This window comes from Orussus abietinus, unplaced genomic scaffold (assembly GCF_000612105.2).
Source record: "Orussus abietinus isolate OABI.00-Male unplaced genomic scaffold, Oabi_2.0 scaffold327, whole genome shotgun sequence".
NCBI lineage: Eukaryota > Metazoa > Arthropoda > Insecta > Hymenoptera > Orussidae > Orussus > Orussus abietinus.
The window spans coordinates 39,606-56,987 of NW_019394652.1; the positions used below are offsets into that span (position 1 = coordinate 39,606).

At 40.5% G+C, this 17,382-nt stretch overlaps 1 protein-coding gene across 1 annotated transcript in view; it reads right to left on the reverse strand.

Annotated features, from left to right (window-relative positions):
* Window positions 1–291: 291 nt before the first annotated feature.
* Window positions 292–17,382, reverse strand: part of LOC105694316 — a 38,548-nt gene continuing 21,457 nt past the window's right edge. The window contains exons 10-15 of the mRNA XM_023432939.1: window positions 9,179–9,473; window positions 7,116–7,414; window positions 5,116–5,269; window positions 3,342–3,468; window positions 1,120–1,289; window positions 292–374 (exon numbers count right to left, since the gene is read on the reverse strand). Coding sequence (XP_023288707.1) covers window positions 292–374; window positions 1,120–1,289; window positions 3,342–3,468; window positions 5,116–5,269; window positions 7,116–7,414; window positions 9,179–9,473 — 1,128 coding nt within the window. The remainder of the gene's footprint in view (window positions 375–1,119; window positions 1,290–3,341; window positions 3,469–5,115; window positions 5,270–7,115; window positions 7,415–9,178; window positions 9,474–17,382) is intronic.

Here is a 17,382-nt window from a genome sequence, read left to right on the forward strand (position 1 = left end):
CGTTGTGTGAGTCCTATACGTGCAAAATACCCACACATTTTCGCCCGTTACTAAACTCCGCCCATTGTGCGTCGCGTCTCCCTCATCCGAGCGAGAAAGTACGTTTTGGTTACCTCCCACCGAATTCGATGCTAACGCCATCTAGCGGTGGAAGTCATCGTCTCCACTTTGGTGGTGAACGCCGTTAATAAATGTGTAATAGTGAACGTCATTTCGAAGAGTAACCTTCGGATTTATCTTCCCATTGAGAAAGTTTTTAGGCTCCGCAACTGATAAAATCAGTATACTTTGTCACGCTTCTTGCAGCTTTTTGTACTTTTCGAGAAGACTGCTTGCTGCCGAATTCCTGGCGGAGACTTCTCTCTTGCCGTGTGCTAAATAAGGAGTAAGATTTTAAACGAATATCTTTAACCTTTAAGGTGAAGTGAAACACGTCGAGTAATTTGATCAACGTCGATAAAGAAGATTCTTCTAAATGCCTACGTTGCCGATGTTCGTTTTTATATTGACCGCTGTGTCGAATTATATTGAATATTGTACCAAATGGCATACTCCAGCTGTCGTTTTCGTACAATAAATACCTAGAAATCGAAATAAAACTCCAGAAATCCTCTGGATTCATGCTTTCTGGGGCCCTAATTGACTGCGGAGGGATCCCCTGCGCCATCTGTGATTTCCAGGTCAATTAAAGATTCCCTCCGAGACCTCGTATTACCATCGTTTTAGCATAGAAGCGCATACAACACTTTTTTTGCCTTTATCCCGTTGAAATGCGAGTTTATCGGTTACCAGAGTGTTCTAAATTGTCCTAAAACTGTCCTGATCCTTTCGTTTCTCATATCAGAGCCTTCGATAATTGTATATCGATCGAAATATGAGAGCTGGACGCCATTTTGGTTCTGGTCTGGGCTACGTTCAAAAATTGTTTCCAAAAATCCAAATTTTGAATGCGTCAGGACAATTCTTAGATGATCAGGATGTGTCAAAGTTTCGGACAGTTTGGTGTAATACCCTTTAAAAAAAGTGTTGTATTTGAATCGACTGATTTGAAAGGGATTTCACTTCACCTTAGTTAGGTGGTTTGTTTATAATATAGGAAGATGAAAGTCAAAGAATTACCTTCGGCCGTGAGCTGCAAAGCCTGACAGGTGACTCGAAATCCCACGGGAACAGTTTCCTTCTGGATTGTATAAACCGGCTCCTTGACTCGGTTTTTCAAACAAAGTTTGTACAACTCTCTTACAGGAGTATCTGACGTTTCCTCCATGAAACTAACAATCTCCGTCATCCTATTGAAATATTCGAAAAGTCCAAGAAGTGATCTTATACACTGACAAGGAAACATTCCCAAGTGTCCGCCCCCGATCTTATTGATTTCCATATATGTTGAAGAACACAAAAATCTAAAAGACACGTGTTTTTTTTATATCTGCAATGGTCCACATTTAAGGGGTGAAACAACCCCCCAAAGTTTGGGGAAAATTCGATTTTTATAACAATTTTCGTATAAGCAGTGGAGGGATTTCGACGAAACTTGGTATAAACATATTCCGTATAAGGACGGTGAAAACACAATATTGTCCAACAATGCTACACCCCCCCAAGGGGGTGAACTACCCTTCAGGCGACATTTTTTTGTAGTATCTAATAAACAAGCACTCCTATTTAAGTTCCACTTACGCGATGTGATTGCTCACAAAAAATGAAGAATCCGTGTTTTTTGCTTTTTACCAATAAACATTTACACATCGGTTGTAAACAATGAATGTAGGTGGTATACGGGTATATTCCGAGTAGCTTTATTGGGTTATATCGTGACCAATTTTACCTTTTCACCAAGGAGATTGTATTAGTAGTTGGAAACGGGTGATAACTGCGTCATCGGATCTGTTGCGAAACTATTTTAGTCTCTTAAACTTTTTTTTAAATTTATTTATAAATAATTGCATGCTATGAAAACCAAGGACATTTTGAGGAATAAGCACGTTCACAAGATTTATGTACAATGAATTGGTTACGATATAATCCAATATAGCTAGTCGAAATATACCCGTATACCACCTACATTCATTGTTTACAACCGATGTATAAATGTTTATTGGTAAAAAGCAAAAAACACGTATTTCTTCATTTATTGTGAGTAATCACATCGCGTAAGTGGGACTTAAGTAGGAATGCTTGTTTAATAGATATTACAAAAAAATGTCGCTTGAAGGGTAGTTCACCTCCTTGGGGGGGGTGTAGCATTGCTGGACAATATTGTGTTTTCACCGTCCTTATACAGAATACGTTTATACCAAGTTTCGTCGAAATCCCTCCATTGCTTCTACAAAAATTGTTATAAAAATCGAATTTTCCCCAAACTTTGGGGGGTTGTTTCACCCCTTAAATGTGGACCATTGCAGATATAAAAAAACACGTGTCTCTTAGATTTTTGTGTTCTTCAACATATATGGAAATCAATAAGATCGGGGGCGGACACTTGGGAATGTTTCCTTGTAAGACCTTTTTGACTAATGCTCATGTAGATGAGATACTAAACTCATTGGAGATCCCTTCCTATGTGAAATGAGACGCTACGGGAACGGTTAGTTAAGGTGAAGCGAAACACGTCGAGGAACTTGGTCGACGTCGATAAAGAAGATTTTCCTAAATGCCTATGTTGCCGACGTTCGTTTTTATGTTGACAGCTGGGGCGAATTATATTGGGTATTGTACCAAATGGCATCCTCCAGCTGTCGTTTTCGTACAATAAATATAAAGAAATCGAAGTAAAACTCCAGAAATCCTCTGGATTCTTGCTTTCTGGGGCCCTAATTGACCGCAGAGGGACCCCCTGCGCCATCTGTGATTTCCAGATCAATTAAATCTTCACTCTGAGACCTCGTATTACCATCGTTTTAGCATAGAAGCGCATACAACACTTTTTTTGCCCTTATCCCGTTCAAATGCGAGTTTAACGATTACCAGAGTGTTCTAAATTGTCGTAAAATTGTCCTGACCCTTTCGATTCTCATATCAGAGCCCTCGATAATTGTATATTGATCGAAATATGAGAGCTCGACGCCATTTTGGTTCTTGTCTGGGCTGAGTTAAAAGATTTGTTTGAAAAATCCTAATTTTCAATGTGGCAGGACAATTCTTAGATGATCAGGAGTGATGTGTCAAAGTTTCGGACAGTTTGGTTTTTTATCCTTAAAAAAAAGTGTTTTATTCGAATCGACTGATTTGAAGGATGTTTCACTTCACCTTAACTGCACAAATTACAAATCGCTACGACTTATCGTTACGTGTGTGGATGTAGCTAATCAATTCGATTTAACGAAGTTATGACGGCTTACTGTTCGATTGCGAAAGGAGGAATTCCCGGGATGCTCTCGTCGTCCATTTGTTTCCCCGCCAGAAACTTCAGCATCCTCGCTGCAGCTTCATTTTTCGTGATCGATTCCGAATTACCACACGCTTCGACTAAAAGGAGAAAAACCATAGACATGGTCTATTTGTTATTGAAAATATTTAATTTTATTAAGGTGAAATGAAACCCCCTTCAAATCAGTCGATTCGAATACAACACTTTTTTTAAGGGTCTAATAATACCCATCAAAGTGTCCGAAACTTTGACACATCACTCCTGATCATCTAAGAATTGTCCTGACACATTCAAAATTTGTATTTTCGGAAACAATTTTTGAACGTAGCCCAGACCAGAACCAAAATGGCGTCCAGCTCTCATATTGGGATGCGAAACTGCCATTCGTAAGGTCAATCGTTCATGAAGCTTTCCCTAGTAGCACAGAATACCTTATAAATGTTTTTGTGTAATCTTTGCTAAGTATCTCGAGCGACAGATTTTTGGTATGTATCGATATTATATTTTATAATTTATAAACATGTGTCAGGATAATTCCTAGGTGCTTATGAGTTGTGTGTCAAAGTTTCAGATTGTTTGACCCTATACCCTTATAGAAAAAGTGTTTTATTCGAGTCGACGGATTTAAGGTGAAGTGAAACACGTCGAGGAACTTGATCGACGTCGATAAAGAAGAGTTTTCTAAATGCCTACGATGCCGACGTTCGATTTTATATTGACAACTGGGGCGAATTATATTGGGTATTGTACCAAATAGCATCCTCCACCTGTCGTTTTCGTACAATAAATATCAAGAAATCAAAGTAAAACTCCAGAAATCCTCTGGATTCGTGCTTTCTGGGGCCCTAATTGACTGCGGAGGGACTCCCTGCGCCATCTGTGATTTCCAGGTCAATTCAATTTTCACTCCGAGACCTCGTATTCCCATCGTTTTGGCATAGAAGCGCGTACAACACTTGTTTTGCCATTATCCCGTTCACATGCGAGTTTATCGATTACCAGAGTGTTATAAATTGTCGTAAAATTGTCCTGACCCTTTTGTTTCTCATATCAGAGCCTTCGATAATTGTATATTGATCGAAATATGCCGACGTTCGATTTTATATTCACAGTTGGGTCGAATTATTTTGGATATTGTACCAAATGGCATACTCCACCTGTCGTTTTCGTACAATAAATATCAAGAAATCGAAGTAAAACTCCAGAAATCCTCTGGATTCGTGGTTTCTGGGGCCCCAATTGGCTGCAGAGGGACTCCCTGCGCCATCTGTGATTTTCAGGTCAATTAAATTTTCACTCCGAGACCTCGTATTATCATCGTTTTGGCATACAAGCGCAAACAACACTTTTTTTGCCTTTATCCCGTTCAAATGCGAATTTATTGACTGCCAGAGTGTTCTAAATTGTCGTAAAATTGTCCTGCCCCTTTCGTTTCTCATATCAGAGCCTTCGATAATTGTATATTGATCGAAATATAAGAGCTCGCCGCCATTTTGGTACTGGTCTGGGTTGAGCTAACAATTTTTTTTTAAAATCCAAATTTTGAATGTGTCAGGACAATTCTTAGATGATCAGGAGTGACGTGTCAAAGTTTCGGACAGTTTGGTCTAATACCCTTAAAAAAAAGTGTTGTATTGGAATCGACTGATGTGAAGGGGGTTTCACTTCACCTTAAGGGGGGTTTCACTTCAACTTAGCGTTTCGAGGGAATTTATGAGAGGGAAGTGAAGGATGAACGTTCAAACCTGTACATCCCGCGAAGAGGCACTTGAAGACAGGTCTCTTGGATTGGTTAAGTGCCTTCTTGAATTCGATTTCCTTCTTACAAGTTGCACCAAACTCCTCGAGGATACTTAGAGGAAGACGCAGGGGTCCCGGATCGGTCTTATCTCCACTCCCCTAATTTCGAGAATGAAAATGTAGTCGAGATATGTCGGGAAAATATTATTCAGGGAGCGGATCGAATCTCACACCAAGTAAAAGAAATCGACAGCACCAGGGTTGGGTAAGTATAATACGTCATGTAATATGCAAAGGGTGTCTCAGAAGTAAGTTCCACTATTTTTTTAAATCCGTTTGCTTCGCGGGAAACTTTTGAAATTTTGAGGGAATATTTGTTTGAGCGTAGTGCAAGCTCTGTAAAATCCCTATGCGCGCGCATTCATCGCTAGGTCAGTCACAGGGGGTGGCACTCCTTATGGGAGGAGTGTAACGCGGAAGTTAGTTCACCTACTCCACGCAAAGACTGCGCTAGTGTCGTGACTTCTTACTCTAATAGAAAGAGAACAACAGAGAACAAAATATTCTAACCAATAGCAAGAGACTCCAGGAGGCGCAGCGTAGATGCGCATGAAAATAGTCGGGACAAGTGAACCAAAGTGAACCTAACCTCGATTAGTGGCAATTTTTTACAAGTTTCGATTACCTCGGGTATTAAATCGCGAACGTGAGTTTGCGAGTAAAAGTGTAAATCAAGAACAGTTTGTAGTTTCTTACTATAATAATTGTAATAATTAAATGGATTAAATGCGATCTGTAGATCGCATTCACACACACACACACACACACACACACACACACACACACACACACACACACACACACACACACACACACACACAAATATTCCGTCAAAATTTCAAACGTTTCCTGCCAACCAAACGGGTGTCAAAAAATCCTGGAACTTACTGTAATACGTGTTTTTAGACCAAAAATTTAGTTGCAGCTGAACGTCACAGATGGCGACGTTGGTTGGTCAAAATATAAACAGTCATGAATTCTTGGGATCTCAGTAGTTTTATATCAACCTTTTTATCATTACTTTACCGAAATGACATATAAAACCCTTCGGTTCGTACTTTATCGACTCGTTACTTTATCGACGTCGATTAAATTTCTTAGCGCCTTTGATATCCTCTTAAGGTGAAGTGAAATATCCATCAAATCAGTCGATTCCAATACAACACTTTTTTTTAAGGGTATTAGACCAAACTGTCCGAAACTTTGACACATCACTCCTGATCATCTAAAAATTGTCCTGGCACATTAAAAATATGGATTTTTCAAAAAAATTTTTTAACTCAGTCCAGATCAGAACCAAAATGGCGCCGAGCTCTCATATTTCGATCGATATACAATTATCGAAGACTCTGATATGAGAATCGAAAGGGTCAGGACAATTTTACGACAATTTAGAACACTCTGGTAATGGATAAACTCGCATTTGAATGGATAAAGGCAAAAAAAGTGTTGTATGCGCTTCTTTGCTAAAACGATGGTAATACGAGGTCTCGGAGTGAAAATTTAATTGACCTGGAAATCACAGATGGCGCAAGGTGTCCCTCTGCAGCCAATTAGGGCCCCAGAAAGCATGAATCCAGAGGATTTCTGGAGTTTCACTTCGATTTCTTTATAATTATTGTACCAAAACGACAGGTGGAGTATGCCATTTGGTACAATACCCGATATAATTCGACCCAGCTGTCGATATAAAATTCTTTATAATTATTGTACCAAAACGACAGGTGGAGTATGCCATTTGGTACAATACCCGATATAATTCGACCCAGCTGTCGATATAAAAACGAACGTCGGCAACGTAGGCATTTAGAAAAAACTTCTTTATCGACGTCGATCAAGTTCCTCGGCGTGTTTCACTTCACCTTAACGTGTTAAAAACCAATGGAACGGATTTCTTCAACTTATGTTTTTCTATGTAAACCTGAAAATGATATTCGTCGGATACCTGAGTCCTTGAGATGAACAAAGACTCTTCTAACCCAGCGGGATTCTCCATTGCATTTGATTCTTGTTCAGTCGGGCAATTTGCAGATGATTTTTTCAAAGATTCGCTCTTTTTCTCCTGGTCGGGTTTCTCGAGCAGATCTTCACGCGACTCATTTCCAGAAATGGATAACTTCTTTTTGAGTTCATCGTCGTTTTTCTGCGAAATGTTTGAAACTTCTTCCTCTTTGTCCCGTATGTCCACGATCTTCTTCGAAGTTGAAACAAACGTCGATTCTGCGCAATCGCCAACGCCGTCGTCTAAGAAAGATCCATTATTATTGCATATACATTATTAACAATGTACATGCAAGTTATCGACGTCGATTAAATAAAATTCATCTATACCCTTTTTGGTGGTAATGCCGTTTTGAATACTCAAGTGGTAACATAAGCTGGCGCCTCACGTTATCGACATTTATATTTATATTGAAATCTTTTACAGTCTGTTGAGAATTATACTAAATGTCCCACATGTCACTTCAGTAAAGTAATGATAAAAATATCGATGTAAAACTCGAAATCCCATGAATTTGTTATTCTAACGACTGTTTAGGACCAATGTCGCCATCTGTGACGTTTAGCGGGAACTAAATTTTTGCTCTTAGAACACCTGTTACCCACGGGGCAAGCTAGCTTCCTCATGCAATCGTTCCTGAAAGTGTTCTCCGAATTTGGTTTACCGACTCGTTTCAAATTTTTACCATGTGTATATGGAGGCTCTAACTTAGGTTCTGAATCTCGTGAAATTTCATTTTTTATAAAAAATTTTGTTTATTTATCATGGACTAGAACCAACGCGGCGTGGTCCGTGCACGTGTTGGATGTTTTTCGCTTCTTGGAGGTGTAGAATCGAAACCGAAAAATTTCAGGGTGTAGCTCGATTAATTTAGAATACCATAGAAATGGAATGTTGCAGAGTCATATGGGAAAATATGGAAAATACTTTCACCAACGATTGCAAGAGGCTTGTCTCGTCGGTAAAGCATGTCTTTGAAGGAAAAGTTTAGTTGTAGCTGAACGCCATAGATGGCGCCAGTGGTCCATTAGAGTTCAAACAAGAAATCGCGAATCCATGGGATTTCAACAGTTTTACGTCGATCTCATTATCATTACTTTACCGAAATGACATATGAAATGCTTGATTTCATATAATTGTCAACGTACACTGTAAAAGTCCAACATATATAGGAATGTCGGTAACGGGACGCACCGACTTACATTACCACTTAAATATGCAAAATGGCATTACCACCAAAAAGGGTACAGATAAATTTTAATTTATCGACGTCGTTTAAATTTCTTAACGTCTTTCGAGTCACCTTAAGGTGAAGTGAAACCCCCTTCAAATCACTCGATTGGAATACAACACTTTTTTTTAAGAGTATTAGACCAAACCGTCCGAAACTTTGACACATCACTCCTGATCACCTAAGAATTGTCCTGACACATTCAAAATTAGGATCTTTAAACAAAATGTTTTAACTCAGCCCAGACCAGAACCAAAATGGCGTCGAGCTCTCATATTTCGATCGATATACAGTTATCGAAGGCTCTGATATGAGAATCGAAAGGGTCAGGACAATTTTACGACAATTTAGAACACTCTGGTAGTCGATAAACTCGCATTTGAACGGGACAAAGGTAAAAAAAGTGTCGTATGCGCTTCTATGCTAAAACGATGGGAATACAAGGTCTCGGAGTGAAAATTTAATTGACCTGAAAATCACAGATGGCGCAGGGGGTCACTCTGCAGCTAATTAGGGCCTTAGAAACCATGAATCCACAGAATTTCTGAAGTTTTACTTCGATTTCTTTATAATTATTGTACGAAAACAACAGCTGGGAGATGCCATTTGGAACAATACCCAACATAATTCGACCCAGCTGTCGATATAAAAACGAACGTCGGCAACGTAGGTTTTTACAAAAATCTCTTTATCGACGTCGATCAAGTTCCTCGACGTGTTTCACTTCACCTTAAATTCAGGGAAACGTACAAAATTAACAGAGTGTTTGCCGTACCAAGTGACACATTTTCCGTAGAGAGTCCCACGTTGAACTCATTTCCAGAGAAGTCGGTCGATCGCGGAGTGACCATTTCTTCGGCATTATTCTCCTCGACATTCCAGGCATTGGTCGAGGACGAACGACTCAACTTTGAGTCGACAAAGTCCAAATCTTCTCCAGATAACTCCGCTTGGACGCTGCTGACGGCGGTTTCGTTTGCGGCGTCTTCTAAGAACACCTTGAAGCGCGTGGATGAGACCCATGGATGTAGAATAAATGCCCAGAAAAAAATAATTTTGTTACAATTAATCTACCGACATTGTTAAAATACCGTGGTAAGTGACATCACGCAAATGGTGAAACTGACCATATGGAATGGTAAATGTAACCTTGCCAATGGGAACTGTATCTATGGTGCTGCGCTAAATGGTGTTTACCACCAAAGTAAGAACGATGACTTCCACCACTAGATGGCATTAGCATTGAATTCGGTGGGAGGTAACCAAAACGTACTTTCTCGCTCGGATGAGGGAGACGCAACGCATAATGGGTGGTGTTTAACGGTGTTGACCACCAAAGTGGGGACGATGACTTCCACCGCTAGATGGCATTAGCATCGAATTCGGTGGGAGGTAACCAAAACATATTTTCTCGCTCGGATGAGGGAGACGCAACGCGTAATGGGTGGTGTTTAACGGCGCTCACCACCAAAGTAAGAACGATGACTTCCACCACTAGATGGCATTAGCATTGAATTCGGTGGGAGGTAACCAAAACGTACTTTCTCGCTCGGATGAGGGAGACGAACGCGTAATGGGTGGTGTTTAACGGCGTTTACCATCAAACTGGGGACGATGACTTCCACCGCTAGATGGCACTAGCATCGAATTCGGTGGGATGTAACCAAAACGTACTTCTCGCTCGGGTGAGGGAGACGAACGCGTAATGGGTGGTCTTTAACGGTGTTCACCATCAAAGTGGGGACGATGACTTCCACCGCTTTTTATCGACGGCTTTTTATCGACGTCGATCAAATTTTTCGACGTGTTTCGCTTCACCTCAACACAATTTAACTACCAAAAAGGACTTTTATATAAAGCTTCTAGGAAAATATATTTTTTCGCCGCGTAAATTGTGTTATAATTTACCGCGTGAAAAACAGATTGGCGTAAAAAAAAGCACTGCGTACATTAAGGGAAAATTGTATACTACTTCTAAAAGTATATTGTATTAATTCGTGTTTATTAGGATACGTCGATGGTGGAACCACTTATTGCTGTTTTTTAATGTTTCAAAATTACTATTGCACATGCTACGTGGCAACGTGGTTTTACTCCGCATTTGAATTTCGCGCCGGGCGCCATTTTTAATCTCGAAGCGGGCGCTTGACTTTCGCTCCTTCCGGTTTACATGTGTGCCCCCCCCCCCGTTCTTCCTTCCCGCGTGGAATTGCTGTAAGGCTACTTGTCTCAAATAAAATTCCCTCTTATTTAACTAAAATCCCAACAATTACGATTAAAAGTAATAGTGTCCTCACATCGTTTCCCTCGCCAGCCATGCAATACTCCGTGCTGGATAACATGGACGCCTCGATGGATTCTTCCCTAACCTGCGAATTTCCATCTTCCAACGTTGCAGTGTCCACATTAGATTCTTCTGTTGAACGCGAAATTGGGTAAGACGTTTTCTTGTCAAGATCACTGTTAACTAATTAAAGTTATATGAAGGGCGCCGAGAAATTTCATCGACGTCGATGAAATAAAATTCGTCTATCCCGTTTTCGGTGGTAGCGCCATTTTGAATACTGACAAGGAAACATTCCCAAGTGTCCGCCCCTGATCTTATTGGTTTTCATATATGTTGAAGAACACAAAAATCTAAGAGACACGTGTTTTTTTATATCTGCAATGGTCCACATTTAAGGGGTGAAACAACCCCCCACAGTTTGGGGAAAATTCGACTTTTATAACAATTTTCGTAGAAGCAATGATTTCGACGAAACTTGGTATAAACGTATTCTGTATAAGGACGGTGAAAACACAATATTGTCCAGCAATGCTACACCCCCCCAAGGAGGTGAACTACCCTTTAAGCGACATTTTTTTGTAATATCTAATAAACAAGCACTCCTATTTAAGTTCCACTTACGCGATATGATTACTCATAAAAAATGAAGAAATACGTGTTTTTTGCTTTTTGCCAATAAACATTTATACATCGGTTGTAAACAATGAATGTAGGTGGTATACGGGTATATTTCGATTGATCCTTTGATGATGATTGTTTGTCGGATCGTCAAGTCCACCAGTGGTACAAGGCCTTTTTAGAAGGCCGTGGAGAGGTTAGCGATGAAGCCCGCGCTAGACGGCCATTAACTAACGACCACCACCGACGAAAATGTAACGCATGTTATTTAAACTTGTAAACTCAGACCGTCGTTTGAGCGTTCGTTTAATGGCATAGATATTAAACATTCGAAAAAGTACCGTTCACAAGAATGTGACAAACAATTTGCCCATGCGAAAAGTGTGCGCGAAGATGGTGCCCAAAGTGTTAACAGACGACCTAAAATTGCGCCGAGTTGAAACGTGCCAGGAAATTTGGAACTTGTATGAAAGAGACCCCCACTTTTTAGACCCTGTATAAAGAGATCGAAGTAAAACTGTCGAAATTCCCTGGATCCACGATTTTTGATACTCTAGTGGATCACTGGCGCCATCTATGATCTTAAACTGCGACTAAATGTTTGCTCTAAAGACCCGTGATACCCACAAGACATGCCAGCATTCTCTTGCAACCGTTCGTGACAGTATTTTCCATATTTTCTCATCTGATTTTGTAAAATTCTATTTTTGTAGTATTCTATATTGCTCGAGCTAGGTTATGAAATTCTTCATTTTCGATTTTGGAATATCTTAGGCCTTCAAAAAGCGTATAACATCAATAACGTGCAGGAACGACGTTATGTTGGTTCTAGTCCATGATAAATAACACTTTCACGAACCATTGCAAGAGAATGCTGGCTTGTCTCACAGATGGCGTCGTTGGTCCATGAGAGTATGAAGAATTATGAATCCACGGGATTTCGTCACTTTTACATCGATCTCTTTATCATTATTTTACCGAAATGACATACGGTACTCTTCATTTCGTATAATTATCAACGTAGAGTGTAACAGACTTCAACGAAAATATAAATGTCGGTAACATGACGCCCCAGCTCATGTTACCAGTTGAGTATTCAAAATGGCCTTCCCACCAAAAAGGGTACAGATGAATTCGTAAAATCGATAAAAAAAATTGTAATGACGTCGATGAAATTTCTCAGTATCTTTCATATCACCTTAAGAATCACCAGAGGAGAGGTATCACCTTCTGTTGGGGTCCCGAGTCGCCGGAGAAGATTGTCAGCCCGTTCAACGACATTTTCCATCTCACAGAGCACGACCGCAGCTTTGGGGAATCGCTTGCGGATGATTTCCCACGCGACTTCGGCGTCCTCTTCGTCTTGCAGCAGTCCGGGGGACGAGGTTCCCCTCGGGCGAGTCGCCGGCTTCGACATTCGAAACGAGCTTCTTCCTGGCCAGCATGAGCATAGAACGACTAAGCCTCTCTTCTTGGAAGCGCGAAGGAGAACTTACCGCATGACAAGTAAGTCCCTGACAAATACATGCGGCCGAGATCCGGAAAACAAAAGAGGAACGTGGTTCCGCCATCTTTCTTCCATCTTTCTTTTTCCACCAGAGACGAGCGGGAAGTAGAGTTCTAAATCCAGTAAGTTACGTCAGAAACGAAGAGAAATTCCCGGTAATTTATCGGTAATTTCTCCAAAGCCTTTTTCATCGAGAAATTATGAGAATTTGAATTTTTCAACAGAGCGAACGAGAGGTTTCGATTAGCTATAGAGAAACATCGTAGAGGGGAATTTCCGTTGTACGTTCTCCATAGCCAATCAAAACCTCCCATTCGCTTCGTCGCAGAATGAAATATCAGTTCGTTTGAAACAAATGACATGGAATTTTCCGTGAATTTGTACATACGTGAATATTTTTAGCTGGAATTAAATACGACCCTAAAATCAATATTTTCTAATAGTAATTATTACTCTTTAGCTTGAACTTTGAAGTTGATTGAAAAAAAAAAAGTTATTTAAACGAAGAAACCTAAAGTATAAATAACGAAATTAACGTTCTCTTAAATTCTCAATGTTCCCGGTAACTTACGGTATGTTTCACAGTTACCTTCTCCAATTTAATGTTACCGAGAATTTTAATTTAATACCGTTACCGAGAATAATAATTTAAACCAACAATTTAATGTTACAGAGAACTCTAGCGGGAAGACGTTTCACGCCATTGGGTGCATTCAGAGGAGAAAAGCGGTTACCGATGAGTTGGGAACATGTTGCGATTTCTGCTGAAAATGCGATCTGATTGGTCCGATCAGCAAACATGTTGAGTGGACGTACCCATTCAGCAGATGAGCGCTAACCGATCACTCAACAGTTGTCTCCTCTGAATGCACCATCATCAGCGAGGCATGGCTCCCTAATGCCGTGGAACTGCTTTCAAAGGGGCGAAATGTTCTCTATCGGTAAAGAAAAACGCGTCTGTACATTTCAAATACAGCACAGTATCGATAGAATGAAGTTATCGCCTTTTCGTTTTTTGTTTCAGGGTCAACGTAGGTTGGAAAAGAAGACTACGAATACCAAATAAGGTTGTTATGCGTGGATGATCGAGATTACGACGCGGCGCCCACGTATACCCTGTTTTACCGATCACGAAGATTTCGCCCCTTTGAAAGTAGTTCCAATTTTTACAGAGGGGTAAAGAGTGTAGAGGGCGCCAGGGGCCCGTGCCTCTCTTTCAAACAGTGGCGTGAAACATTTCCCGCTGAACTCTGATTCCACTGATCTATATACCATTGACCACGAAGTAGTATGAGGACATCCAACGCCATGTATTGAAATCGAACCCCGCTTAGGGGTCGAAGATGTTCAGATTTTTCCTGATCTAGTACTCGGAGCGCCTCGATGAAATTTTGCAATTAAAAGTTATCCTCTGCCAGCGGGTCCGCTAGTCTTTATCACGATATAAAGTCACATTCTGTATGTTATCTGCAGATTATCGTTTCGCTTTGCGTACCTTGATTGCAAAATTAAAAGCATGTTAGGTAATTTATGTCGGTAGGAAATGTATTGGTCACGTAGGATCGGAGTTCTCTAATTTTCCGCAAGTAGCGCTCGCATCGTTAGAATTACTACTCGCGTAAGGGGTAAAAGAAGTATTCAAAGGGGTGGCTCACCCCTTAAAAATGAATTGTTTCGAAAAGTTCCAAATGTATGTTTCATAATTCTTCATTCCCTACATTTTGACGGTTGTTTCATGAAAATCGGTCGAGTGCTTCTATATGAAACAGCCAACTCACCCCCTTGCACGGCCAACATTGAAGCCTGATTTCACCCCTAAAAGTGTTTATCCGCCAATAAAAAAAAACACGGGGGTGAGTTGGCTGTTTCATATAGAAGCACTCGACTGATATTCATGAAACAACCGTCAAAATGTAGGAAATGAAGAATTATGAAACATGCATTTGGAATTTTCCGAAAAAATTCATTTTTAAGGGGTGAGCCACCCCTTTGAATACTTCCTTTACCCCTTCCGCGAGTAGTAATTGTTCTATCCAAATGAAACTGTTTTTGTATTGTTCTGGTCTATAAATTAACCAAGTTTCATTTGGATAGAGCAATTACTGTTCGCTTAAGGGGTAAAAGAAGTATTCAAAGGGGTGACTCACCCCTTAAAAATGAATTTTTTCGGAAAATTCCAAATGCATGTTTCATAATTCTTCATTCCCTACATTTTGACGGTTGTTTCATGAAAATCGGTCGAGTACTTCTATATGAAACAGCCAACTCACTCCCTTGCACGGCCAACATTGAAGCCTGATTTCACCCCCTAAAAGTGTTTATCCGCCAATAAAAAAAAAACACGGGTCCCTTAGGTTTTAATCCTCTATAACATATTGAAAAATGAAGAAAATCGGAGGGGGACACCTCAGGTACCTTCCTTGTTAGTAAAAGAGCCGAAATCCAAAGAAATGGCTTAGGCGTAACCGGCGTCTCCTGGGAGCTCCACCACGACCCTCCGATGCGCTCTCTCGGCTCCTTTAACGCGGTGATATTTTATTAAAATTATAAACACGGGATTACAGTACATGGTGTTAACGCGCGGTAATACTTGCTTAAAAACGTCGTTGAATCAAGGCCTCTTTGATTCGGAGGCCAGCCGGAGCGCGTCCGGCTCCCGGAGCTAAGTCTAAGGGTAGTCAACTATACATTGATCGAGCTACTTCCCAGTCAAGCCTCCCGCGTCGATATCAAACCTAAGTAGTATGTATCATGGACGTAAGAATATATGGACGGAGCCCAAAGTCTCGGCTTAGGCGAAGGGAGGACGCTTGCACGTCGGAATGCGAAAATCACGAAGTAGCATAAGGAGATTCGGCGCAATGTGTTGATTATAGGTTTCTTAGTTTTGCCTACACTTTCTACACTTTTACGAAAAGTGACACAGCGCCGTTGTTCGTTTTGCGAGGGCATCTACCCCGAGGGTACACTTTCTCTACACTTTCTACCCTCGATCCCGAGCGAGGGCAAGAAGGGTAGTCCGCGAATTTGGCGGCAAATTTGAAAATTGAAAAGACCAACAAACAGGAAAATACAAAATTTATGCTAACGTCTCAACGTAATATAAATAGAAGGAATTATTAATCCATCTTCTTCGTGTATAGAACGATTTAGCGTGATAGTTTTGTACGTAATGTTTGAAACAATTTACAATAATTATGTATTACTACGTAACCGCGGTTGGAATGAACTAAACTATCATTTTTCCCTGTTGTAGTTAAATTGCTTTTCATTCTACTGCAATAACATTCTCACCCTTATTGATCCTCGATACCTGAAATTCGTGAAAGGAATTTTCATCTTCTACAATTACAAGGTAATAGAACGAATTGTAGGATTTGAAGAAAACCAAGACAGCCCAAGAAGGAAGGCTGGAGGAAGCATTACATTTTCGTATTCGTCATCGTCCGATACGGATAACCTCAAAATCGCGTACCGCTCTACTAAATCGGTCATCTTGGACATTCGTGAGGTTGCTGGCGTTCGGGACGTCGACGAAAGTGTATCTACCCTTCTGCACTTTTCAAGAAAAGTGTAGTACCCTCGTTACCCTCGAGTGTAGAAAGTTCAGTCAACGCGAACAAACCTTATATCTCCATCGTACTCCTCAATCCGAGATTTATCGAATCTGGATCCAGTAAATCGCATGTTTCCATCGTACTCCTAAATCCGGGATTTATGGAATTCAGATTCAGTAAATTGCATATCTCCATCGTATTAATAAATACACAAATTCGATCCTGAGCGTCTCGATCGACCCTTAAATTCGGATTTACTGGATCTGGACTCGATAAATCCCGGATTTAAGGGAACGATGTAGACGTAGTCATTAACAATTATGCAGACTCGATTATAAGCACCTCGATCGACCTTTAAATTTGGATTTACTGGATCTAGACTCGATAAATCCCGGATTTAGGGGAACGATGGAGACGTAGTCATTAACAATTGCACAGATTTGATCATAAGCATCTCGATCGCCACTTATATTCGGATTTACTGGGCCCAGACGAGATAAATTCCGGATTTAGGGGTACGATGTAGACGTAGTTATTAACAATTATGCAGGCTCGATCATAAGCATCTCGATCGACACTTAAATTTGGATTTACTAAGTCCGGACTCGATAAATTCCGGATTTCTAGCACGATGGAGACATAGTAACTACGTCTCCATCCTCCTTCTAAATCCGTGATTTATGGAATTCAGATTCAGTAAATTGCGATCTCCATCGTATTAATAAAAACACAAATTCGATCCTGAGCGTCTCGATCGACCCTTAAATTCGGATTTACTACGGCCAGACTCGATAAATCCCGGATTTAGGGGAACAATGGAGACGTAGTTATTAACAATTATGCAGGCTCGATCATAAGCATCTCGATCAACACTTAAATTTGGATTTACTGAGTCTGAACTCGATAAATTTCAGATTTCTAGTACGATGGAAACATAGTAACTACGTCTCCATCCTCCTTCTAAATCCGGGATTTATGGAATTCAGATTCAGTAAATTGTATATCTCCAT